The 27800-nt window shown below is 41.1% G+C and overlaps 1 protein-coding gene across 1 annotated transcript; it reads right to left on the bottom strand.

Moving 5' to 3' along the window:
* Positions 1 to 11135: 11135 nt before the first annotated feature.
* LOC131675956 (uncharacterized) lies at positions 11136 to 14065 on the bottom strand. Its single transcript, XM_058955078.1, has 5 exons — positions 13967 to 14065; positions 12359 to 13913; positions 11848 to 12192; positions 11289 to 11346; positions 11136 to 11229 (listed from the first exon to the last, which is right to left on the bottom strand). Exons 1-5 carry the CDS (start codon positions 14063 to 14065, stop codon positions 11136 to 11138), a joined length of 2151 nt encoding a protein of 716 aa, XP_058811061.1.
* Positions 14066 to 27800: the final 13735 nt, after the last annotated feature.

Here is a 27800-nt window from a genome sequence, read left to right as displayed (position 1 = left end):
GTATGTGTGTGTGTGTGTATGTTTGTGTCATTTAAACTCACACAATTTTCTCAGAGATGGCTGAACCGATTTTCGCAAGCTTAGTTTCATCTGAAAGGTATAACGCTCCCATAAGCTGCTAATTTTTAGTTGATCCGACTTCCGATTCCGGAGTTACGGGTTGAAGAGTGCGGTCACACAGCAAATTCCTATATAAACTGGTACCACCATGATGTTCAAATGATGTAAAACATATTAAAATTGATGTAACATTACTCTAGTTTGCGGGTCTGGATCACTAATGATCAATCAAAGCAGCTTTGACCACATTGGCCACCTATGACGGTTCATGACGCCCCCGGGGAACCCGCCAAGTTCCTAAGCTAATATCACACCCATTCCACAACGTATTCTCTACCGATTTTTACAAACTTGATTTCAAATGAAAGATACAGTAATGCCATTGATTGCTGCTGAATTTCATTCGGTTCCGACTCTTGCTTCCGAAGTTATAGGGGTGTTAGTAAGGATATACTGGAATTTCCCATATAAATCGGTGCAATCGTAATACCGTTCATCGTTCGATGAGCCTTTCAATTTCACACAAGCATTGATAACGGATTCGGGCGTGATGAATGGATGTGCCCCGATTGGTGGGTGAGTGGGAACTTTATCAGTAGCCTGAGAAATGTGATGGTCATCCAAAGTTTCGGCGACGAAAACGCTACTAAAATGTTCGCGAAACAAATTGCAAATACCTTCAGTGGAATTTACTTCTTTTCCCTCTAGTGTCATGGAAGTAGGCAATCCGGCTTCATTCCGTTGCTGATTGACGTATCTCCAGAATCCTTTGGGATTATGTTTCAATTTCAGCTGAACACTACGTTGATAAGCACTGAAAAGTCTCTGGTTGAGTTTTTTATATCGCTTGTTGATCCGAGTGTAGTAATGCTTAGATTGTGTAGAACGGTGCTTCGAGAACTGTTTAAAAGCGGAACGTTTGGTAGATTTAAGTCGTTTTAGGTTGCTATCCATCCAAGGAGGAAAAACTGGAGTCTTGTGGGTCTGTTTCGGAACAAACTGATCGATAGCATAAGTGATAATGTTGGTTGTAACCATGACAGCACTGTTAATATCGTTGCTTTGCAGAAGCTCATCCCAATCTATACCGGACAGAAATTCGTTCATTGATGAAAAGTTCGCTTTGGTGTAATCATAGAACAAAGATTCAGAAGTGTCCTGGTAACTATAGGGCATACACTCCGAGATTACGATATGCAGAGGTGGATGGTGCTGGCAGGACTTCACAAGTGGCGATGGTGCTCTTTTAATATTGTCTATGTCGTGCATTCAGTTGATTGCAATGCAGTCTCTTTCAATTCATCCTTATAGCTTTCATATTGTTTCGTTCGGAATTATCGTGCAGGAAATATGGATAAATAAGTCCTATACAGACCAATACTGTGAAAAATAAATGGTTCAAACTACTCAGTATATCCAGATATGGACGACGATAAGTTAGAAGACACATTGTAGTTGCATCCCCCATCGAGAGTGGGTACTTTGGGAGACTTCTTTTCCTGGATCTGGTTTGTGGATATTTTTGGTCTTTGATCCGTTATTTTTCATGAAAGTTCGTACCAATACAACGAATGTGCAGCTGATACAACTCATGGTTCATTCGCCTGCGCAACGTTCCGTCTTCCATCTGCAACACCTTTCGTTCGAAAACTCCAAGGATGCGTTGGTCCTCCACGAGCATAGTCCAGGTCTCGTGGCCGTAGAGGACCACCGATCTAATCAGCGTCTTGTAAATAATCAACTTCGTGCGGCGGCGAATTTTGTTCGACCGGAGTGTCCTGCGGAGTCCAAAGTAGGCACGATTTTCCGCCAAGATCCCTCTCTGAATTTCTCTGCTATTATCATTGTCGTCGGTTACCAGTGAGCCCAAATACATGAAATCGTCGACCATCTCGATTTCGTCACCGTCAATCCGAACTCGGGTGGGAGGTTCACATTGTCGTCTCTAGAACCTCTTCCTCTCATTTATTTTGTCTTCGAAACGTTGATGGCAAGACCAATCCTGCTGGGCTTCAGCATTCAATCTTTGAGCATATATTTCATTCAAAATTCAATAGAGATACGAATAGTTTAAATATCGCACGTGGAATGTCTCTTTTGAAAATTTTCATCGTCAAACTTTCATATTACCCAGTTAAGCCAAATATTTTTCGGATATAGCCATGAATTTCCTTAATTATAGTGTAGATACAGGCTTTGAATACAATTGAATTAAAATTGAGTTGATGTAGCAGCAGACAAAAATAGTTTTGTTTTCTCAAAACTTCGCAATTACAATTAATAAATATTTCAGATTGGCAGATTATCACACAACTTAGAAATGGATACAGAAATAGCTAGATAGATGCGATAGAAGAGAGACAGAGAGAGAGAGAGAGAGATGGGGGGGGGGGGGCATGTGAGGAATGGCAAATGATGGTTAATGCAGTGACATTCTTTAAATTGGTATATTATTATGATATATTGATTCCTTTCATTCTTGTACATAATTAATGTGAGTAGTAATTTTTGCGCCATAACCAGTATAACCTAAATTTTGGAAAAGAGCAAAATTTTCGCTAGATTTTTGGGCTTCAAACATACAGTTGCTTTCGGTGACGCCACGAGTATAATTATATGAGAAATCTTTTATCTCACTACTAGGTGAATTACATGTTGATCTGTGTATTGATATAACATCCAATATTTACCTCATGATTGAACGCAATGCCTAATCCAAGGGATAAATACTAGAACTCACTGTTTCTTTATCAACACATTATTTTGTGTTTGAAGTGAACTTATGTATATATATATATATATATATATATATATATATATATATATATATATATATATATATATATATATATATATATATATATATATATATATATAGTATATATATATATATATATATATATATATATATATATATATATATATATATATATATATATATATATATATATATATATATATATATATATATATATATATATATATATATATATATATATATATATATATATATATATATATATATATATATATATATATATATATATATATATATATATATATATATATATATATATATATATATATATATATATATATATATATATATATATATATATATATATATATATATATATATATATATATATATATATTGATTTTTGAGAAATAGTTAATTTATTATAAAGGTAATTCACAAAATGTTCTCAACATCGAATTCCTTGAATCACGTAGATGTGTTTTCATACCCCGATATTCAAAACCGGTTTTAGTTTTGCCCCTAAAACACCAGTAAAGCAATACTCTGTATGAAACAATCTCATTTTTAGCTAGTGGAAATTGGTAAGCGAGGACTAAAAATACAAAATGTTTAATATCTCCGCCGCTCGTGCACGGATTTAGACAATCTATAGCTTGTTAGAAAGGTATTTTAACAAGCTTTCTTTCTATGTGCAGATTGTTGGACAATATTGCAATGTTCAAAAGTTATTCGCCAAAAACCTGCTGTGTTTTGAAAAAATCGCCCATATCTCAGAGAGTAAATAACATATCGAAAATCAAAAATAATAGTGTCAAATGGCAACGTTAGGCCTTTCATTTGAAACTAATTTCATAAAGATCGGTTCAGCCATTGCTGATATAATTACATGATATTTTGTACATACATACATACACACATACACACATACAGACATTGTCTCAATGTCGAGCTGAGTCGATTGGTATATGAGACTCGGCCCTCCGGGCCTCGGAAAAAGTTTTCAAAGTTTGAACGAATCCTATACATTTCTTTTGTAAGAAATGAAAAAGGTAAAAATTTCGCTAAAATGTCTCTCAAACAACTTAAATTTGCTGTTCTAGGTCACCGACGGCCAACCAAACTTTCGTTGACTACATTGACCACCATAGACGGTTCCGGAAGTGCCCGGGAAAAGCGTCCATCTTTCAAAATTTACGAACTCACATCAGTTTCCCGAAAATGGTTGGGCCGATTTTCACAAACTTAGTCCCAAACGATAGGTATTATATCCCCATAGATGTCAATAAAATTTCGTACGGATCGCTTATATGAGTCCGGAAATATAGACTAAATCGTCCGGTCACATATGAAATTCCCATATAAGCCGGAACTCAATTTTTTTTTTCAAAGGCGGGACCTCATGAAATTTCAGAAATCGAATTCGTATTTTTGATGCCAAACATCTTTAAAATGCATGAAACGTCGAGATTTTATGTTATCTCGAAAAAATTTTTTTTATAAAAATCGATTTTTTGGGACTTTGCCGATTTCGCACCTTTTTGCCTTTCTCAATAGAAAGGTATTGCAATTGCTCTGAAAACCGACTTTTTAACGGAGGCCCGGAGGGCCGAGTGACATATACCATTCGATTCAGTTCGTCGAGTTCGGCAAATGTCTGTGTGTGTATGTATGTATGTGTGTGTGTGTATGTGCGTATGTGTGTGTGTATGTGACCAAAAATGTCACTCATTTTTCTCAGAGATGGCTGAACCGATTTTGACAAACTTAGTCTCAAATGAAAGGTGCAACGTTCTCATAGGCTGCTATTGAATTTGTAATGGATCCGACTTTCGGTTCCGGAATTACAAGGTGATGAGTACGAACACGCCGAAAATGTCGATTTTAATAAATTCTGCAATGAATGTATAAAGGTGAAAATTTTTCCAAAATATGAACACAACTGCTTCGATTTGTAGTATTAGGTCACTAACATCCATTCAAAGTCTATTTGGCCACATTGGTCACCAGCATCGGTTCCGGAAGCCCCGGCGGAAGTATCTAAATAACAGTCACATCGGTTTCTCGGAGATGGTTAGACCGATTCGACTAAACTTGGCCTCAAATGAAAGGTATTGCGTCCCCGTAAATGGCTATTTAATTTCATCCCGATCCGACTTCCGGTTCCGGAGTTACAGGTTGTGGCGTGCGATCACATAGCAAATTGTGATTCAAACCGATACTCCGATGAAAGCAAAAAAGGTAAAAATTTCGCTAAAATGTCTCTCAAACAACTTAAATTTGCTGTTCTAGGTCACCGACGGCCAACCAAACTTTCGTTGACTACATTGACCACCATAGACGGTTCCGGAAGTGCCCGAAAAAGCGGCCATCTTTCAAAATTTACGAACTCACATCAGTTTCCCGGAAATGGTTGAGCCGATTTTCACAAACTTAGTCCCAAATGATAGCTATAATATCCCCACAGATGTCTATAAAATTTCGTACGGATTGCTTATATGAGTCCGGAAATATAGACTAAATCGTCCGGTCACATATGAAATTCCCATATAAGCTCAAACAAAATTTCAAAGCGGGGACCTCATGAAATTTCAGAAATCGAATTCGTATTTTTGATGCCAAACATCTTTAAAATGCATGAAACGTCGAGATTTTATGTTATATCGAAAAATAATTTATTTATAAAAATCGACTTTTTGGGACTGCCGATTTCGCACCTTTTGCCTTTCTCAATAGAAAGGTATTGCAATTGCTCTGAAAACCGACTTTTTAACGGAGGCCCGGAGGGCCGAGTGACATATACCGTTCGATTCAGTTCGTCGAGATCGGCAAATGTCTGTGTGTGTATGTATGTGTGTGTATGTGCGTATGTGTGTGTGTGTATGTGACCAAAAATGTCACTCATTTTTCTCAGAGATGGCTGAACCGATTTTGACATACTTAGTCTCAAATGAAAGGTGCAACATTCCCATAGACTGCTATTGAATTTCTAATGGATCCGACTTCCGGTTCCGGAATTACAGGGTGATGAGTACGAACACGCAGAAAATGTCGATTTTAATAAATTCTGCAATGAATGTATAAAGGTGAAAATTTTTCCAAAATATGACTACAACTGCTTCGATTTGTAGTATTAGGTCACTAACATCCATTCAAAGTCTATTTGGCCACATTGGTCACCATCATCGGTTCCGGAAGCCCCGGCGGAAGTATCTAAATTCAGAATAACAGTCACATCGGTTTCTCGGAGATGGCTAGACCGATTCGACTAAACTTGGCCTCAAATGAAAGGTATTGCGTCCATATAAATGACTATTTAATTTCATCCCGATCCGACTTCCGGTTCCGGAGTTACAGGTTGTGGCGTGCGATCACATAGCAAATTGTGATTCAAACCGATACTCCGATGAAAGCAAAAAAGGTAAAAATTTCGCTAAAATGTCTCTCAAACAACTTAAATTTGCTGTTCTAGGTCACCGACGGCCAACCAAACTTTCGTTGACTACATTGACCACCATAGACGGTTCCGGAAGTGCCCGGGAAAAGCGGCCATCTTTCAAAATTTACGAACTCACATCAGTTTCCCGAAAATGGTTGGGCCGATTTTCACAAACTTAGTCCCAAATGATAGCTATAATATTCCCACAGATGTCAATAAAATTTCGTTCGGATCGCTTATATGGGTCCGGAAATATAGACTAAATCGTCCGGTCACATATGAAATTCCCATATAAGCAGGAACTCAATTTTTTTTTCAAAGGGGGGACCTCATGAAATTTCAGAAATCGAATTCGTATTTTTGACGCCAAACCTCTTTAAAATGCATGAAACGTCGAGATTTTATGTTATCTCGAAAAAATTTTTTTTATAAAAATCGACTTTTTGGGACTTTGCCGATTTCGCACCATTTTGCCTTTCTCAATAGAAAGGTATTGCAATTGCTCTGAAAACCGACTTTTTAACGGAGGCCCGGAGGGCCGAGTAACATGTACCATTCGAGGTTGTGGAGTTACTGGTTGTGGCGTGCGATCACATAGCAAATTGTGATTCAAACCGATACTCCGATGAAAGCAAAAAAGGTAAAAATTTCGCTAAAATGTCTCTCAAACAACTTAAATTTGCTGTTCTAGGTCACCGACGGCCAACCAAACTTTCGTTGACTACATTGACCACCATAGACGGTTCCGGAAGTGCCCGAAAAAGCGGCCATCTTTCAAAATTTACGAACTCACATCAGTTTCCCGAAAATGGTTGGGCCGATTTTCACAAACTTAGTCCCAAATGATAGCTATAATATCCCCATAGATGTCAATAAAATTTCGTACGGATCGCTTATATGGGTCCGGAAATATAGACTAAATCGTCCGGTCACATATGAAATTCCCATATAAGCTTAAAAAAAAATTTCAAAGCGGGGACCCCATGAAATTTCAGAAATCGAATTCGTATTTTTGATGCCAAACATCTTTAAAATGCATGAAACGTTGAGATTTTATGGTATCTCGAAAAAATTTTTTTTTATAAAAATCGACTTTTTGGGACTTTGCCGATTTCGCACCTTTTTGCCTTTCTCATATAAAAAAGGCTATGCAATCACTGTAAAAATCGACTTTTTAACCGAGGCCCGGAGGGCCGAGTGTCATACACCATTCGATTCAGTTCGTCGAGATCGGCAAATGTCTGTGTGTGTATGTGTGTATGTGTGTGTGTGTATGTTTGTGTCATTTAAACTCACACAATTTTCTCAGAGATGGCTGAACCGATTTTCGCAAGCTTAGTTTCATCTGAAAGGTATAACGCTCCCATAAGCTGCTAATTTTTAGTTGATCCGACTTCCGATTCCGGAGTTACGGGTTGAAGAGTGCGGTCACACAGCAAATTCCTATATAAACTGGTACCACCATGATGTTCAAATGATGTAAAACATATTAAAATTGATGTAACATTACTCTAGTTTGCGGGTCTGGATCACTAATGATCAATCAAAGCAGCTTTGACCACATTGGCCACCTATGACGGTTCATGACGCCCCCGGGGAACCCGCCAAGTTCCTAAGCTAATATCACACCCATTCCACAACGTATTCTCTACCGATTTTTACAAACTTGATTTCAAATGAAAGATACAGTAATGCCATTGATTGCTGCTGAATTTCATTCGGTTCCGACTCTTGCTTCCGAAGTTATAGGGGTGTTAGTAAGGATATACTGGAATTTCCCATATAAATCGGTGCAATCGTAATACCTTAGAGGGTAAAAACTATTGAAAATCACCAAATTACTTCTAATCGCAGATCTAGATCACTGATTGCCAATCAAACATTCTTTGAATATATTGTCCACTATCGACGATTTCGGAGTTCCGGAATTCCGGGCATATTCCACAATTAAAGTCACATCGGTTCATCGGTGATGACTGAACCGATTTTCTCAAACCAAGTCTCAAATGTAAGGCAAAATATGCAGTTGAGTATTGCGTCGCCGCACCTCCCCCACCCTCCTTGCCCTTACACCTCCCTCCTTCATCACTCCCCTCCTCTTGGACCACCCTCACGCCCGCATTTCCTTCATCCACCTCGTATACCGAAATAAGATGAAGGATTTCTGACGCATCCTCCACTCCCACTCTACTAACCCCCCATTCCCTCCACTTTCAAACCCATTCCACCAACATTTCAAAATATAATCACATGAAGATAACATTGAACTCATGCTTATTAAGCTAATCAAATATTATTCTTTTGCCTTTTTTATAGAAAGGTATGTATGTGTGTATGTATGTATGTATGTATGTGTGAATGTATGTGTATGTATGTATGTATGTGTGTATGTATGTGTGTGTATGTGCGGATTTGTTAACAAAATGTCCACATCGGTTTCTCGGAGATGGCTGAACCGATTTTTGCAAACTAAGATTCAAATGAAAGGTATAATATTCCCATAGATTGCTATTGAATTTCATTTTCAACCGACATCATGTTTCGGATTACGAGTTGAAGAGTATGGTTACAAAACAAAATTTGTTGATTTGTCCACATCGGTTTCTCGAAATTTTCTGAACCGATTTTGACAAACTTTATTTTAAATGAAAAGTCCATCAGCTGCATTTGAATTTTGTGTGGATCCGAGTTCTGGTTTCTGAATTACAGGGTGATACGTACGATCACGCAGCAAATCCCGATTCTAACGAATTCTGCGATGAATGTAAAAAGGTGGAATTTTTTCCAAAATGTAAACACAACTGTTGAATTTGTAGATATAGGTCCCCAACAGTCATTCAAAGTCTCTTTGGCCACACTGGCCACCATCGACGGATCCTGAAGTATCCAAATTAAGAATAACGGTTATATTGGTTTCTTGAAAATGGCTAGACCGATTTGATCAACTTAGTCTCAAATGAAAGGTGTTGCGTCCCCGGAAACTGATATTAAATTCCATCTCCATCCGACTTCCGGCTCCGGAGTTACGGGTTGTGGAGTGGAATCACATAGAAAACTCCGATTCAAACCGATACCGCGATGAATGCACAAGCGTGCTCTTATATATACTTACCAAGTGTATTAAGAATGAAAGACATTTTCATAATGTTATATTGTACGAACCAGCTATTAAATCATAGTTTGTAGAAATGAGAAAGGCACAATTGCACCTCTAGGTGGATTAAAACAGGTTTTTTAGTCGGTTATTGTGAACCTTTTTCAACCTGTTTCCATTTTTTACCACGGTCGTGTGCTCACTCGGGAGTTCAACGACTTCGTATGGTCCTCTCCAAAGAGGTTGCAATTTTTGTCCGGTACCTGCGGGGTTGGCTTTAACTAACACCAAATCGCCCCACATAGGTTGCCATGCGTTCGTGTTTCTATCGTACAATTCTTTCCTTTTTTGTTTCGATAGAATTAGATTTTCGCGTCCTTGAGTATGCATGTTCTTGAATGTACGCCTTCATTGTCCCATTTGTAAACTGAATTAGGGATGTTGGCGCGTTTGCCATATACTAATTCAAATGGTGTGAAACCTGTTGATGAATTAGTTGTTGTATTATATTCAGACGTAAAGAAGGGTAAAAGTTGATCCCAAGTTTTCGGATCGCTTCCTACGTATTGTCGCAAATAGATTTTCAGTTCTCTATTTGACTTTTCCACCAAATTTGCTTGTGGATGATAAGTACTTGTTGTAATTTTCTTTATTTTTAAAATTCTGCAGACGTTTTTCATTAGGGAGCTTACAAAATTTGTCCCATTATCTGTTATCAACTCCAAGGGAGTTCCAAATTTGCAGATATAATCCTAATGTTTGCGCGACCGTTGCGCTTTCTTGATTTTTCATCGGTGCTACAATCAAGTATCTTGTTAGGTCGTCTTGCATAACTACCCCAATCGGATTCTGGTAATACCACAATGTCCATATATAACTTTTCAAATGGTTCGGACGATGTGGTTGTTATTTTCATTGGAATTTTGTTGGATCGTCCAATCTTGTTCTTTTGGCACGAATCACATTGTTTGACGTAGTTCTCTACATCTCGTCGCATATTTTTCCACTCGAATAGTGGGTGTTTTCGTGGAAGACTAGATTTTCGGACACTTAACCTTATCAAACACTTATCCCGGACTAAAACTGTTTTATTGACGATCGTAAACACGTCTTCACTGAACGATAATTTATTTCAACTGATCTATAATTCGTACATCCACTATGTATATTGCGCGCACAGCTGATCGGGAAAGAAATGCCTTTTCGCTCTGGAGAAACTTTCCGATAAGAGAGACTGTGAAGCAGGTAGAAGAATTCAAGTGGGAAAGCGGGACTGATAAAATTCTAGATCGAGACTGTCTTAGGGGTGTTCAAGATCAAGTATCTTCTCTCGCATTACCATAGCCGGTCGCCTTGAAATCTCTCTGATTTCAAAACATGCTACCTACTCTATCTATCGTACACTATGTTCAATACAACTTAATCTTATTTCTTCTGCATATAAATATATCTAATGAAGATCGACCAGATGTAGCTTTGCTGCTGCTGTGACGATGACCTTGACCCAATATCCAAAACTGGGACACGCTGTATTAGTTTTTCTGCGCAGGTTTTTCTGCACGGTCGACCTTGGCCCACATTCGGTTGTGTACATAGGGCACTGCTGTTAGTGTTGACTTAGACGTGATTTGGTGCTGCTGTTTTCGTGGATGCTGCTGATTGATAGTTGCTGAAACTCGGATATGTTTCCTTCGTCGCTAATATTCTGCCGGTATGTCGGTATTCGCTAGTTGTAATGCTGGACTGTGCATTCTGTGCTGGACTGAGTAGATCATTTGCTACTTTTACTTGGCTGGCTGGATGATTTTGCTACTGGATTGGAACTGCTTCTTTCGGATTGGATATTTGCTGCATGCTGAGTTGTCCTCGATGAAGATTCTGGAACAAATGAGAGGGTGCTTTTTCAAACTGTATTAAGGTAAGGGAATACGACTTGCCTGAATCGGAGGCCCCATGGCCTCCGATGATTCCGGTTGGCATCCTGATGGACACCGGCTGGTGTGTGAGTGTTGAAAAGAGATGTTCTTACGTTGACATTTCGTTGTAGGTTTTTTCTTCGATGACTGCGATGAACTGCTACGATGTTGAGGCCGCCGAGAAAAGCTGGCCAAGCTCGTCGACAACCGCTGCGTAGCGTCTAGGAATTGGATAGCGCTTCTCCTCCTCCGTTGCTGTCATGGGTACCTCGAATATGTCCAATGTGAAGAATTTATGTAGCGTCGATTCGTAAATGGACGAACACACTACAGGCATACATCGACGCAAAGCGTCACTGCTTAACGGAACGTAACCAAACGAAAGTTGGCTAAACTGCATATGCATTAAACATGCAACATCAACGACAAACCATCACCGGACAACAAAGATTACCTCAATATGGTAGAGATTTGTTGTAGCCATCTCTCGTTGGACTGTTCAAAGAGAGCCATCAGGGACAGGAATGACTGAGGAAAAAATAATCGATAACTTGAAAGAAAAATATACACATAACTTTACTGGTGTGCGGAGGCCTCCCAGCCTCCGCCGTCTCCTCTGATGATAGGTTGGAATTGTCTCGAATTGGCAATATACAGATCTTGGAGATCCCCCTGGTATAATTGCCATTTGTTGTACCCACATCGACTACTCGAATGTTGCCATCTGGTCCGTGGTGTACCTTAGTCACTCGTCCCAATAACCATTTTAGAGGCGGTAAGTTCTCTTCTTTAAGAACCACCATCGTTCCGACTGCTACATTGTCCTTCTGCTGGGTCCATTTCGTTCTGCTCTGTAGCTCTGACAGGTACTGGCGTGTCCACTTTTTCCAAAGTTCCTGAGTGTTGTGCTGGATCTTTTGCCATGCTAAAAGCCGATTTTCCGGGATTTCAGTTAGATTGGGTTCCGGAATCGCTACTAATGGCCTCTGAATGAGGAAATGACCTGGGGTCAGAGCCTCAAAATCGTCTGGATCATTACTGAGTGGGGTCAGCGGGCGGGAATTTAGAATAGCTTCTATTTGCACCAGTACGGTCTACATCTCGTCGTAGATCAGATTGTGGGAACCGATTGTGCGCTTTGAAGGACTTGACTGCAGACTCCCACAATCCTCCAAAGTTTGGCGATCGTGCTGGAATGAACTGAAATTGTATATCCTCACTGGCTGTCTCCTGCTCTACGATGTCTCGAAACTGCTGATTTAGGAACAGAGAACAGAGTTCGTCTAATTCTCGTTTTGCGCCGACAAAGTTTTTGGCGTTGTCGCACATAATTAAGTCCGGTTTTCCGCGCCGGGCTGCAAACCGCTTTAGAGATGCCAAGAATGCCTGCGTTGTAAGATCTGCTACTAATTCCAGATGTACAGCCTTTGTAACCAGACAAACGTAAATCGCTACAAAACACTTCACCGGCTGGCGTTTGCGGTGAGGGTATATGACGTACAACGGTCCGCAATAATCCACTTCGACTCTCTGGAATGGAGCACACGGGGTGACACGTTCTGGTGGTAAATCTGCCATCAGCTGTTCATGCACCTTAGGTTTCGTTCGAAAACACGCCACGCAACTGTGAATGACTTTTCGGACCAGATTCCGGACGCTCGTAGGCCAGAATCGCTCTCGCATGGTTGAAATCGTCAGCTGCTGTCTGGCGTGAAACAATTTCTGGTGGTAGTATCTGGCGATTACTATGGCGAGAGGGTGTCGGTGATCTACGATGAATGGATGTTTGCGGTCAACTGAAACAGAAGCGTGTCGTAACCGGCCGCCGACACAAAGTATCCCTTCGCGTAGTCGAGGGTTCAATGATGCGATTCTAGACGAAGAACGAACATGGTGTACCCGTGCGACATCTATCAGCTCTTGCGGATAACATTCTTCCTGTGACAAACGAACTAATGACCGAACAGCATCGTCGAGCTCTTCGGACGAAATGGTTCCTAGTTTGCGACAATTTCGATTAACAACTTGAGCATTAAAGCGGAATCGACGGATCAAAGCAACTAGTCTGGTCAGGTCCACCATTGATGATCGCAGACTGAAAACTTCGCTGGGCAGTGCTGCTTGAAGAACCACCGTTTCCTTTTCTTCCACTGACGACTCGATTTCTTCTTCGTGAATATGCTGGCTTATCGGCCAGTGTACTCTCTCATGAAAGGTCCAGTTGGGTCCTCTGAACCAGTGAGATTGACACTGCAATTGCGCTGGAGTCATACCCCGTGAAATTATGTCTGCTGGATTATCGATGCCGGCGATATGGTTCCAAGTTCCATTCTTTGTAATGTGCTGGATTTCTGATACATGGTTTGCTACAAATTCCTTCCACCTAGATGGTGGCGACTGAAGCCAGCACTTGACGATCATCGAGTCCGTCCAAAAGTATGCCTTCGCATTGATGCGAATGTTGTTCATCACCCTTTCATAAACGTGTGCCAACAACAATGCCGACGAAAGTTCCAAGCGCGGAATCGATTGTTTCTTCTTCTTCAAATTTTCCAATGGGGCAACACGGGACTTCGACGTTAAAAGATGCACATCGACCGCTCCTCCATCGGCTACGGTTCGAATGTAGATACATGCCCCGTAGGCCTTCTCGGACGCATCGCAAAATCCGTGGATTTCTACTGATACAACGTGGCTGCCGATTCCCGTCCACCGTGGTACGGATAATCCTTCCAGGCCAGCCAAATTCCGCCTAAACTCTTGCCACTGTTCTTGCAGCTTTTCGCCCAGTGACTCATCCCATCCGCATTTTTTATTTTTTATTCAAATCGTTTATTTGATAAGGCACGTTGCGTTAGCTTAAAGGTGCCAATTTTGTTTTGTTTTACATTTTAAATTGCTTAAAACTAGGGGATTACATATTGATTTTTTTTTTAAATGAAACTAATGCGATTTTATAGCTATCTTATATATCTACACAAGGGGATAATATTATTTTCGTAAGATTAGGGGGGTCATTTAGTTTTTGTGGCAATATGGTTTGACAATTTTATCAGTGAGATTATTGGAGCAAATAATGTTTAACTAAGGGGGACAATTTTTTACGACTAACTTAAAACTAGGAATAACTAGTGGGCATGATTGAATTTTGTAAAGATTCGTAATTATAGTTATTTTTGTGAGTAGTAGAGTTGGGCATTTTCAACGAGATTATATAATATAATAGTTAAAACTAGAAGAGACAAGAAGAGCTAAATGCTTCGTGATGATATTGGTGGGGGGGGGGGGGGGGTAGTGGTGTTACTTCTGGGTATAAGAGTCAGGGGAGGGAGGGTAGACAAAGATGGCAGGGAGAGAAAATTATTTCAGTTTCAGGCATCGTGAGATCAACGGATGGATTACAAACTCGGGTGGCCTTCATCAGGGGAATCATGTACTGGGACGCCGGGTGGTCCTCCTCAAGATGGCAGGGGTTTTTCCAGACGATTTCGTAGTACGGCTCAGATGTGGATCGGCTACATTTCGAGTTAAGCGTGTTATGTTCGTGCCGTAGGTCCCGTGTTTGTTGGCTCATTCGATACAGATGCTTTGATACAGGTGGAAGAGGGTTCTGAGAATGATAGGGAAAATAAGAAGGGGCAGTTAGACTTGTATATTGATGGTTTTCACAAAGGTGTATATAAGGGACATATAGAGGACATCGCGGCTTGCCAGCACATCTCGAACCGGGACGTTGGTTGGTCTTCCTCGGGCCCGCAGGGTATCCATTAGCCGAGACCTGGCGGAACTGTACTCGGTGCACGCCCAGACAATGTGCTCGATGTCGTGATAGCCGTCGCCACAAGCGCAGATACCACTATCCACGAGCCCAATACGCCGGAGATGTGCATCCAGCGTGTAATGGTTTGCCATGAGTCGGGACATCACACGAATGAAGTCACGACCCACATCCATCCCCTTGAACCAAGGTTTCGTCGATACCTTAGGGATTATCGAATGTAGCCACCTTCCCAGCTCTCCACTGCTCCACGAAGTTTGCCAACTTTCGAGGGTTCTCTGATGAGTAATACTGAAAAATTCGCTGAAGCAAATTGGTCTTTCGTAAACGTCTCCTTCGAAGGCACCCACCTTAGCTAAGGAGTCTGCCTTCTCATTGCCCGGAATGGAGCAATGAGAAGGGACCCATACCAAGGTAATCTGGAAAGAGTTGTCAGATAAAGCACTCAGTAGCTCCCGTATTTTCCCCAAAAAATACGAGGAGTGCTTTCCATGTTTCATCGAGCGAATAGCGTCAATAGAACTGAGGCTATCCGAAACGATGAAGTAATGGCCTGCGGGTAATGTTTCAATGACTCCAAGGGTATACTGAATGGCAGCTAGTTCTGCGGCGTAAACTGAAGCAGGGTCACTGAGTTTGTAGGAGGCGGTGAACTTTTGATTGAAAATACCGAAGCCAGTGGATCCTTCGAGGTTTGATCCGTCAGTATAGAACAGTCGACTTCTCGGAATTTATTATAAAAAATGTTTGGAACCACTTGTGGGCGTATGTGGTCCGGAATTCCACTAATCTCGTCTTTCATGGATGTGTCGAAGAAAACAGTAGATTCAGAAGTATTTATGAAATGCACACGGTTGGGATTGTAAGAAGAAGGGTTAATATTCTGCGCCATGTAGTCAAAGTACAGGGACATGAAACGGGTCTGAGAATTGAGCTCAACAAGCCTTTCGAAATTTTCAATCACGACCGGGTTCAAGATATCGCATCGAATGAGCAATCGATATGAGAGTTCCCAAAATCGATTTTTCAACGGGAGAACGCCCGACAGCACTTCGAGACTCATCGTATGGGTCGACTGCATGCACCCTAAGGCGATACGCAAACAACGATACTGAATTCTTTCGAGTTTGATGAAATGTATGTTCGCGGCGGAGCGAAAGCAGAAGCATCCGTATTCCATTACCGACAGTATCGTTGTTTGATACAACCTAATTAGGTCTCCTGGGTGGGCACCCCACCATGTTCCGGTTATTGTACGAAGAAAGTTGATCCTTTGCTGGCATTTCTGTTTCAGATACCGAATATGGCATCCCCAAGTACCTTTCGAGTCGAACCAGACCCCTAGATATTTTACTGTGAAGACCTGAGCGATAGTTTGACCCATTAATAGAAGCTGTAGTTGTGCTCGCTTCCTTGAAAATACAACTAGCTCAGTTTTCTCCGTGGAGAATTCGATACCCAGCTTAATAGCCCAAATTGTCCAAGGTATTCTGTAATGGTCCTTGTAGATCGACAGCTTTGGGTCCCGTAACAGACACCACGCCATCGTCTGCAAGTTGCCTTAACGTGCAGGAATTGTCAAGACATTTATCAATGTCGTTGACGTAGAAATTGTATAACAGGGGGCTTAGACATGAGCCCTGGGGAAGGCCCATGTAGCTAAATCGTGATGTCGATAAGTCACCATGCGAAAAATGCATGTACTTTTCCGACAACAAGTTTAGTAAAAAGTTGTTTAAAGTCGCTGAAAGACCATGCTGATGCAGCTTCTCTGAAAGAATGTTGATCGAAACTGAATCAAAAGCCCCCTTTATATCTAGGAACACTGATGCCATCTGCTCTTTGCTAGCATAGGCCATTTGAATTTCAGTTGAGAGCAACGCAAGACAATCGTTCGTCCCTTTGCCTTTGCGAAAGCCATATTGTGTATCTGACAGTAAGCCATTTGCTTCGACCCAATTGTCGAGGCGGGATAGGATCATTTTCTCGAACAACTTCCGGATACAGGATAGCATTGCGATCGGACGGTACGAATTGTGGTCGGAGGCTGGTTTTCCTGGTTTTTGGATGGCGATGACCTTCACTTGTCTCCAATCGAGTGGGACAATGTTAGCCTCGAGAAACTTATTAAATAAGTTCAACAAGCGTCTCTTGGCAGAGTCAGGCAGATTCTTCAACAAGTTGAATTTGATTCTGTCTGGCCCCGGAGCTTTATTGTTACACGACAAGAAAGCAAGTGAGAACTCCACCATCGAAAAAGGTGTTTCGTTCGCGCTATCGTGAGGAGACCCGGCGCGGTAAATCTTCTGTGCCGGGGCGGAATCCGGACAAACCTTCTTGGCGAAATCGAATATCCAACGGTTTGAATATTCTGCACTCTCGTTAGTACTGTTTCGTTTTCGCAAACGCCGAGCCGTGCCCCAAAGAGTGCTCATCGATGTTTCTCTCGTTAGTCCGTCAACGAACCGGCGCCAGTAACTACGTTTCTTGGCTTTCATCAAACTCTTCATTCGCGTTTCTAACGTCGCATATTGTCGATAGCTAGCGGGTAACCCGTCGTCCCGGAAGGTCTTATACGCGGCGGCCTTCTCTGCGTACACGTCTGAGCACTCTTTGTCCCACCACGGATTAGGAAAGCGTTTTTGTATGTTCGCGCCGGGTACTGGCTTAGTCTGAGCTTGATTCGCGCTGTCGAGAATCAAGCCAGCCAAAAAGCTGTACTCTTCCTCCGGAGGAAGTTCTTGGGTAGATTCGATGTTGTCGGATATCGCGGCAGCATAGCTCTTCCAATCGATATTTCGTGTGAGGTCATACGAAATATTGATTGATTTCAATGGCCTTGAACCGTTATTGATTGAGACTACAATCGGCAGATGGTCGCTGCCGTGGGGATCAGGAATTACTTTCCACGTGCAATTTAACCGCAGTGATGTTGAGCAAAGGGACAAGTCTAAGGCGCTCGGGCGCGCTGGAGGAGCAGGAATCCGTGTCATTTCACCCGTGTTTAAAATTGTCAAATTGAAGTTATCGCAAAGATCCTAAATTAAGGAAGACCGGTTATCATCATAGAGGCAACCCCATGCTGTACCGTGAGAGTTAAAGTCTCCTAAAACTAGTCGCGGTGCTGGCAGAGATTCTAAGATGTCTTGTAGCCGTCGGTGCCCAACCGCGGTGTTGGGGGGAATATATATGGAAGTTATGCAAAGGCTTTTGCCTTTGGTTGTTACTTGACAAGCGACAACTTCAATACCTGTTATCGAGGGAAGGTTAATTCTGTAGAAGGAATAGCACTTTTTGATCCCCAAAAGCACTCCTCCATAGGGGGTGTCTCGATCCAGGCGAATAATATTAAAGTCGTGGAAGTTGAGATCTATGTCGGAAGTTAACCAAGTTTCACATAATGCAAATGCATCACAACTCAAATTATTTATTAAAATTTTGAAGGAATCGATTTTCGGGATGATACTTCTGCAATTCCACTGTAGAACAGTGATCAAATCCGTGACCTCGTTCGATGAGTTAGCCATCGAAGGATACAATCGCTGAGAGGAGGGGCCATTTAGCAGTCAACTGCTTCAAAAATGTTCTCACTGTAGGGAGAAAAGCTAACATAAGACTTTTAATAGGAACAGTAATATTGAAAGTTTTTATTATCCAGTCCACTATGTCCGAGAGTTTTATAATTCCAGTACTGTGATTACTCTCGAACTGAAACAGAGGAACACTTGGGATTTTTGATGTTCCTGGAAGTGCTGGGAACTCCTTCTCTGAGCTTAATCCTCCGAGACCAGGAGCTAATTGCTTCGGTTTGGTTGCAACACTTCCAATAGATGTCACTTTCGGAGCCCCGTCAAGGGACACCTTCTGGCCTTTACAAGGAACTTTACGAGAGGAAATGTTCCTCCTCTTCCTATAAATTCTAGGCACCCTAGTAGATGTTCCCTCTTGTGGGTTACCAGCCTCGCCCTCGTCAGGAGGCAAGTGAGTATAGATGTTTGCTGAGGATGGTGGCGTAGCATTCTTTAACATTTCTGCGAAAGAATGTTTGGATCGTCCCGCAAGGGAACGTTTCAGTTTATCCCCGCGTAGTTTGTACGCGGGACATGCCGAGATATCATGCAGACTCTCCGCACAGTAAGGACACTTTTCGGCTTGCCTACTGCACGAATCATCTAGATGATTCTCCCCGCATTTTCCACAGCGGGCCTTGTTGCTACAATGGGTGGCTGTGTGACCCAATTGTTTACACTTTGTGCAATTCATGACCCGCGGCACAAACAGACGCACAGGCAGACGAACCTTGTGCAAGAGGACGAAATTTGGCAAAGCGGTACCAGCGAAGGTCACCCGATAAGAGTTTGATTGGGGGTACGTTTTTGAACCATCCCCCGCAACTACTACTGAGTGCAAACGTTTGCACTCAAGTATTTTAACTGGCTGAAGTAAGCGGTCTCTGAATCGGCCAACCCCGTACTTCAGCAGATCCTCGCACGTCAAACTTTCATCGGTTACGACGCCTTCGGATTGTACTCTTACCGCCGGAATATACACGTTATAATCCCGCGTAAAGTGCTCACAGCAAGCAATATCGTTTGCCTGCTTTGAGTTGGCTAGCAACACCCTTATCTTGTCCGAGCGGACCTTTGAAATTTCGGTCACAGTCGAGAACCGTTCCGTCAGGTCTCTAGAAATCTGAAGAAGATTCAGTGATTTAGTCTTGGGCCGAAAGAAGACCACAAATGGACCAGTTGAGAGTTTTGGATAGCATTTGGGCCGAGGGGGAGCCTTAGAAGTTGAACCCGATTCAACATCCATTTGACCATCCGGAGAGGGAACCATAGAAAACGTCAACGCACGGGGTCAGCGCCCGCGCAGACGGAAGAAAGCAATAAATGTGTTACAAATGACAAAAATCACTTAGCTTTAAACTGGTGTCCAACGACGAACCGATCCAGCTTATACAGCTGGCTATTGTTTAATCCTCACACGCGAACAAAAGACTGAGGACCGAACCGAACTGGCAAAATAACCTTGAATGCGGATTAACACTATTCTTTATCGCCTCACACAGCACTACGGACTAGAAAAAACAACCTCTGTCTTGATGGAGAGCTCGAAAACGAATGATCCCATCCGCATTCTTGCTTCCACAAATCTTGTATAAAGATCTTGGCCTGAATTGCGACAGGACCGACTAATCCCAACGGATCGAATAAACGGGACCCGATCAGAAAACCATATCAAAAATATATCAAAATTATTGTTCGATTTGATATTTATATCATATGATCATATAATTTTGATATATGTCGCTTGGAACAAATTATAAAAAAATTTAAATTATATCATGTTTTGATTTGTCAATAATGATATCATATAATATATCATATTTATATCAACCATATTGTCTTTTCAACATAGTAAGAACAACAAAATAATATCTTTCCAAGACAGTTTTACGAAGCTATAATGATGCCATTAGAGATGAATCCTCCCAAGTACTGGCTCCAAATCGCATTACTGGTAGTCTTGTCTTGTCATAGGTTGGAATGTAAATACATAAGAGAATGTACATTTGTAAAGTTACTCGCTGATTACAGAACACAACAGAGAAAATGTTCCGCTGTAGGCCCACGAAGCAGCAAGTAGCTTTAGAGATTTGATTAGACCGGTTTCGGCATAGGACAAGCCAAAACAGCAGCACTCTGTAAACCCTGAAGAGGAATGGAAGCTAAATGTATATAAATTGCAGGCAAGCTATTAAAGAAGAGTATAAAAGACTGGAACATGCGAAAGAATAGGAATAAGCATTTTGAATATACTAAGGATGTAAAGCGCAAAACAGGAACGCTCCAGAAAAAAATTAACAAATTATAAAAGTACGCTGAACTAACTGCGAGTTCTAAGTTAGAACAACTTCTAACAAGTAGCTGCGACGGTAATAATAATAATCAAATTAGTAACACAGCGAAATTAAATGCAAATTGTACTGATGAGAATTATCTTTAACAAGAAATTATTTGATTTATTAATTTAAAACAGAAAAAAATATTTGGATTTATGTGATATAATTCTGATATTTTCAGATATATTTACTGTCCTCAATTAGATATGAACTATCTTAAATATCCGAATGTGTGATATAATTATTATTTCAAACCAAGACTCAACAAAAAGACTTTATATCAAAATTGACTGAGATATAATAAGATATAACCGATGCATTTTCTTGGTATAAAAACTTGATATTTTAACAACTATCCAGCTATATTTCATAGCAAACAGAGATATATATTTTTCCATGATATAATATCTTATTTCGATATAATTTTGATGTTGATTTCTGATCGGGGAACAGCTCGCTTCGTGATGACACCCGTGCTCCACTTCGGTGTACTGAACCGGAATGTGTCCGTACTGGGTTCCCAAACCAAACCCAAAGTCTTTACTGCGCAACTCGCCAAATCTAGCTCTAAAATCGTACGATCATCACACAAACTCTCCGGCACGTTCATTAGAATCTCCTTACAGTTAGAGTTCCATTTACGCAGCATAAATCCTGCCGATTTAGTCAACGCAATCATATCACCGACGAACTGGTTCCCTCTTTCAATGTTGTCTACACCTGTCAACATATCATCGGCGTAGAAGTCCTGCTTAAGCACCTTAGCAGCTACCGGGTGCGTTTGTCTTCCTTCTTCCGCTAACTTCTGCAGGCACTTCGTCGCTAGATACGGTGCAGACGCTGTACCGTACGTTACTGTCGTTAATTCGTAGGTACGTAACTGCTCTTCTACCGAACTTCGCCATAAAATTCTTTGAAGTCGTTGATCATCTGCTGTAACATTCACCATGCGATACATCTTTGCGACGTCTGCCACTATCGCGTACCGATGCAACCGAAATCGTAGAATGATGTCCAGCAAATCCTTCTTGGGTAATGTGACAACAAATCTACCTTTACTGTCTCTCACTGTTGTCTTCTCGAAATGGTCTTCGCATGCAGATTCTTCGAGGGAGTACGTACTTCTGGTGCGGCATGTTTCCAGTTCCCAAAACCTGGTAAGCTGGTCTTGAATATCCGCTGTGGAACACGCATGGGTCACCGACGATAGTCTGCAAGAAGAGGTATTGGGAACTCGACCAGATACGATCCAGCCAAAAACGGTATTCTGCAACGTGGGCCCTTCACTTGTCGCCTTCAGTTGGCCTTCCTTTAGCAAATCCATATAGTATTCTGCTCCGATGATGACATCAACAGGACCAGTTTCGTGAAATTGTGGATCCGCCATGAGGGTTGACTCCGGAAGAATCCACTGGTGTGGATCAATGTTGGTGGTGGGCAAGGCTACGGTCAACTTCGGTAACACATGAAACTGCATCTGTTCAGCAAAGTGTGAGATGTCTGACAGTCTCGGGTTCACTTCTGCCTGAACAGATTTGGTGGACAACGAACGAGCTGACCCAATTCCTTGGACAGCTAAAAATGATGACAACTCGTTGAACTTCAGCTTCGTCGAGAACTCTTTGGACATGAGACAATGCTGAGAACACGAATCTAGCAATGCTCGAGCTAGTACAGAGTTTCCGAATCGATCCGATAGTTTCACAAGAGCAGTTGATAATAGAATATTGTGTGTTGGTGTATTGGGGAGTGCAACGAAGTTGTGGCTGGTGGTGGCGTTTTGTGAGGTGGACGGAGTATGTATGATCTGCGAGCTAGTAGAGGTAGCAGGTGTGTTGCTTGATTGTGTGTGGGCGTGTTGGTTCAGAGTTGGTGGTTTAGTCTGTGGCTGTTGGTTTGCTGCCGATGGTTTCGTCTGCGGGGTTGGAACGGAGGATCTTACCTGGTTGATGTGCAGCATGGAGTGGTGTTTTTAACGACAGTGATGGCAGACTCCTTTATCACAAGATCGTGCGTAATGACCAGAGCTCAGACAATTGCGACACAACATGTTCTTATTCACAGCTTCACTTCTCTCCGGATCCTTCATTCGTTGGAACTTCATGCAATGGAAAGCAGTGTGCCACGGCTCACTGCAGAACGGACATCTGCCAGGCAATCTCGCTGTAGTATGGCAGAATGAAGTCTTTGTTTGTCGGTGTTCTGGAACGGAAGGTCTTGATGTGCTGATCGACTGTAATACAGAGCAATGATTTCGGAGGAACTCGATCACTTTGACATTCGGTGGGACTTCAGTAGAACCGTGATGAGTCTCCCAAAGACGAGGAGTAGCAGAATCCAGGCGCGAACATAGCATGTACGCCAAAAGAGTACTCCACCCAGCCGTATTCTCTCCGATTTTCTCCAGCATCTGCAGATTTTTGTCAAACTCCCCAATGAGCTGTTTAATTCCGTCGTAACTCTCCTTCTCTTTACAATATCGCCTTGATGTCAAAAAAAAATTTGCTGGAAAGTTTATGGGCCTTTTTAAAAACCTATTATTGTTGATGGAGAAACGCGAATAACTTATGAAAAGGTCGTAATAAAACAAAATAATTGTGTTGTTAAAACAGAAGTTAAAATATCTCGAGAGCTACTACATTTCAGAAAATTTTTGTTATGAGCATTTTGATTTAAAATGGCGTATAGAACCATATTAAAAAAGAAAATTGTATTTTTGACTGCAAATAGTATAAATTATAAAAATATGTCAAAAGTTGTTGTTAGGAAAACTTTTTTATTGAAAGCTTCTCCATGATCCAAATACACTGAAAAAGTTGCATTTACGTTTTTAAAATGATAAACATTAGATTTTTGACATTTTATGATTGGGTAACGCGAATAACTTTTAAAAAGAGCATAATTACACGAATTAATTGTTTTTGATGGAGCAAAATTCCAAATATCTCGAAAACTATTACATTTCGGAAGATTTTTGTTAAATGCATTTTGATTTTAAATTATGCTTATAGTTATATTCTGTAATAAAATTACAGTTTTGTATGTCAATTAGAAGGAAATGTAAAAACATGTTTGAAGTTATCGTTAGAAAAACCGATTTTGCCGATTTTTTCTCCATCATGCAATCATCTTCAAAATGTTTCCTTTCTCTTTAGGTTTTTGTTGACAAAGTATAAAAATTTAAAAAACAGTCGTGTCTGCATTCTCATCGTGATCGGTCGACTCTACCAAAGCTCTGCACAAGCTAATTTTTTTTTCGATATCTTCGGCTCGGATATAGGCAATTAAGTGGTATTAGTGGTGTTTTTTATCAGAAAGATAAAAAAGTAATCATAGTTGCATATTGATTGCAATATTGCGCGTTTTTCTGCCGACGCGAGTGATATAAATTTGCAAGAAGTAAAACTAACCAGCCAGTTCGCAAAGGTGGGGTACCTTTGCACTGACGATTCCCGATGCGGGGTCGATGAAATAGCGAAAGAGAACTAGAAAAATACAGCGAGAAACGTCTGAAAGTGGTGAATAAGTGAAGTTTCTGAAAAACAGTACCGAAAAGTCGAAGAAACACAAGGTTTCATTTAGTGAAAAAGAATCCAAAAAATTGGCGAGCAGATATTAATGTGCTGCAAGAAAGGATATGAGTGTGTGTGAACGGTACACCTCGGTAAAAATACCATCACGCAGTCCAAAGGAATACTCGGGTGAGAAAGTTCCAAACTATATATATGTATATTAGGGTGGCACAAATTTTGGAATTCAGTAGAACCGATCTAAAACTACTTGCCATACGACCTCATTCAACCATGCAAAATGTTGATTTGATAGGTTGCACTATATTTTAGCACAAATGGTTTAAAGTTTGTATGTGATTTAACACGGATAAACGATCCACATTATTTAATATTTCATAGACACGCTCCTATGTATTCTAAAAATATATGCTATGCTGATTTCGGTAGACACGAGTACCGTGTACAACTTCCCCGAAGAGTGTAATAGGCTGCGACTTCCGGTTCAAAAGTTATTCTTTATACAACGCTTAAGTGTCTACATCGTTGGTGAAAATTGAATTTATCTGGATACTCTGGCTGATACTTCAATCAAGTTAACCGTGATATGCTAGCAATAAACCGAATTAGGCAGCTATCAACATAGGCGGTCTTATAGTTCAGATGCGAGCGTCATAAATAGACAACCTGAAGGACACGAGTTCGGTTCTAAATTATTAATATTTTATTTTTTTTGCTGCCTGTAAAGCGGGAACGTTATTATGTAGAATTGTTAGTTTCCAATAAAGTAATAAGGGTGATCTAAACCGTTATTTCTGACGTGTTATTTTATTTCAGCAAATTTATATTCTAACGTTATATTTACGATGCCACTCTAATCTTAATCCCTGGATGATTCGTCCAAAAGTTTTGGTTAAAATCAAATTGTGCTTCATGGCTGGAGACACTCTTGCTGGCGTATAGTGACAGATATTGCCCGACATACTCCATTAATCTACCTTCAGTTTACGGGGCACTCCATAGCAGTTCCAGCTCCACATGGATGTGGTGAACATCAATTGAGCTTCAAAATAACGGGAATCTTGCCTGCTTCAGTCTCGTTTCAATTTTAATTTGCTCAACGTATATTATTGTACACAAAAAATACATAAAAATAATTCTGTTACAATTCGATCTCAAGTCCTTTGGATTGCATGTTCCGAACGATACCATCTGGACTATATTTCCGCTTTACCCCAATGGTATAACTGGTGACCACAAAAAATACGTCAAGGTTTACTTGATTGAAGTTTCAGCTCGCCGGGTAGCCAGAGACAGCTCTATTTTCATAACTTTCAGGGTGTTTGCGCCAGCTTTTGAATTAGATTTATACGAGGTAGTGAGACTTCACTGTAGTACAGGACAGTTAGGTGTAGCATAATGAATCGAGTAGATAGGCGTTACGGAACAGTTTGTTGCGTTTCGTTACCCATACTACAGCTATATTCTAGAAGATTCTTACTTCCTGAACAGAACAGTTGTGTTCATCTAATAGTGGTAGCAACCTATATATAGTTCAAACAATTAACAGTTAAGTCTGTCATCATACAAGGTTAGTTAGTATCAAGAGTTATTATCTATAGTCAGTCACTATTAAAAGTCATCATACAAGCTAGAAGCTATCATGTCGTAGTAAAATACATTGTGTTATCTACAGAACAGTACAGTTCTTTCAGTGCATGTGCACATAATTACTTCTCCTCAATAAACTCACTGACTTTAATAGTAGTGACCGCGAGTTCTTACTGCACCGCGAACCGAACAGTTTCCCTTGTCATAAATATCCGACAGCTCTGCAGACGCTTGAATGTGCGCGAACATTTTTGGTCCTTCGAACCGGATTCATCCGCTGTCGGATTTCAATACGTTCCTTTCGGACGCGAACCGTGTGAGAAGTATCGAACAATGTCGCTGAATATCGCGGTCGAGTTATTCAGATAGTCCTAGACAGGACAGAAAAATGCCGTACCAACGAACATCAGCTGGCGAAAAGAAGCCAGGTTAAGTGGCGATGCGCGTCACCATGTGTTAATGAAAAATGTGTTTGCACCTCAAATAACAAGAAAAAAGTTCAATCAAAAATCGACTGGTGAAAAGAAGCCAGATAGCGTGACGATGCGCGTCATTATGTGTGTGTGCCCACCTATGTATTATATCGGGCGAAAAAACTTTCTACTCGAAACTGAACAGTACAGCACAGTGAAACAGACAATCTAGTGTTTCAAGTAGCTAACGAGAGAACGTGTGTTTAAATACAATTTTGCGAACACGAACAGTACAAGTGCCATTTTGTTAATAATTGGAAACGCTTCAAGTTCCCATTTTGCACTATTAAAGTGCCATGTGAGTTTACAAATTCATCACCACAAACTGAACTGAGTGAACATTCCATCCCTGCAATAAAATGTTTCCACCTACCTGTTTTCACTGTGCATCCGCAACGGGCGAAATCATAAACGCGACAACCTGTACCTAATCAACACAACATGCGCTCGTCAGTAAGACAAAGCTAAACGTCAAACGAGTGAAAATCATTATTAACGTGGAGTTGTGATAGACTAAACCTTTTTCTCGTCGGTCTGTTCGGTTATTTTGCGCAATTGTCTGCAAGTGAAATGGACAATCGTCCTAACTTACGTCCAGCATTCGCATTGCACCGCGCAATGGCGACAAAGTTAATAGCTGTATCGCAGCAATTGGGTACTTGCGGCCCCATCGAAACGGAGGAAGCAACCTGGATGAAGGCATCTTCATCATTATTGAAAAAGTGGTGGCGGCAAAGCGGTTCGATCGATGCTGGTGTCGTGCGAAGCAGTGATGAGGAGTTGCAAGAAGCTTTTCTAATGAGTTCGAGACTGGAGTTCGTGCAGCACCGAGAGCTATGCGAAAACTGCTTCGATGGGAATCATCGAGTGACAAACTGTAAGCAGCCATCTCGATGTCTTCGATGCGACGAAACCCACCACACGCTTCTACACACTGCATACCGTGAGATGCATTCGTAGACCTTCAGTACAGTCAACATAACCAACAATATTTCTTGGGCAAGGAGCCGACAATCCTTTTCTTTTATATTTAATAAACATAATGAACCTTGTAATATTTTCATCATTATAATGAGCCCTATATCAACAAACAAGTCAGATCATGCAACAAAAGGGAATCGTAAATCGTTCGCTCGTCTTACAACCACCAGTGGGACAATTGTTCGCACCATTCAGCAACCAACCGTGAACATGAAGAGGCTGCATCAATTTTAGTTCGTCCAGGTGAGTTTACACAAAGTATGTGTTCAGCCACGC

Source organism: Topomyia yanbarensis, chromosome 1, assembly GCF_030247195.1.
Source record: "Topomyia yanbarensis strain Yona2022 chromosome 1, ASM3024719v1, whole genome shotgun sequence".
Lineage (NCBI taxonomy): Eukaryota > Metazoa > Arthropoda > Insecta > Diptera > Culicidae > Topomyia > Topomyia yanbarensis.
Note: the sequence above shows the minus strand (reverse complement) of the source record. Positions and strands in the feature narration are given on the sequence as shown.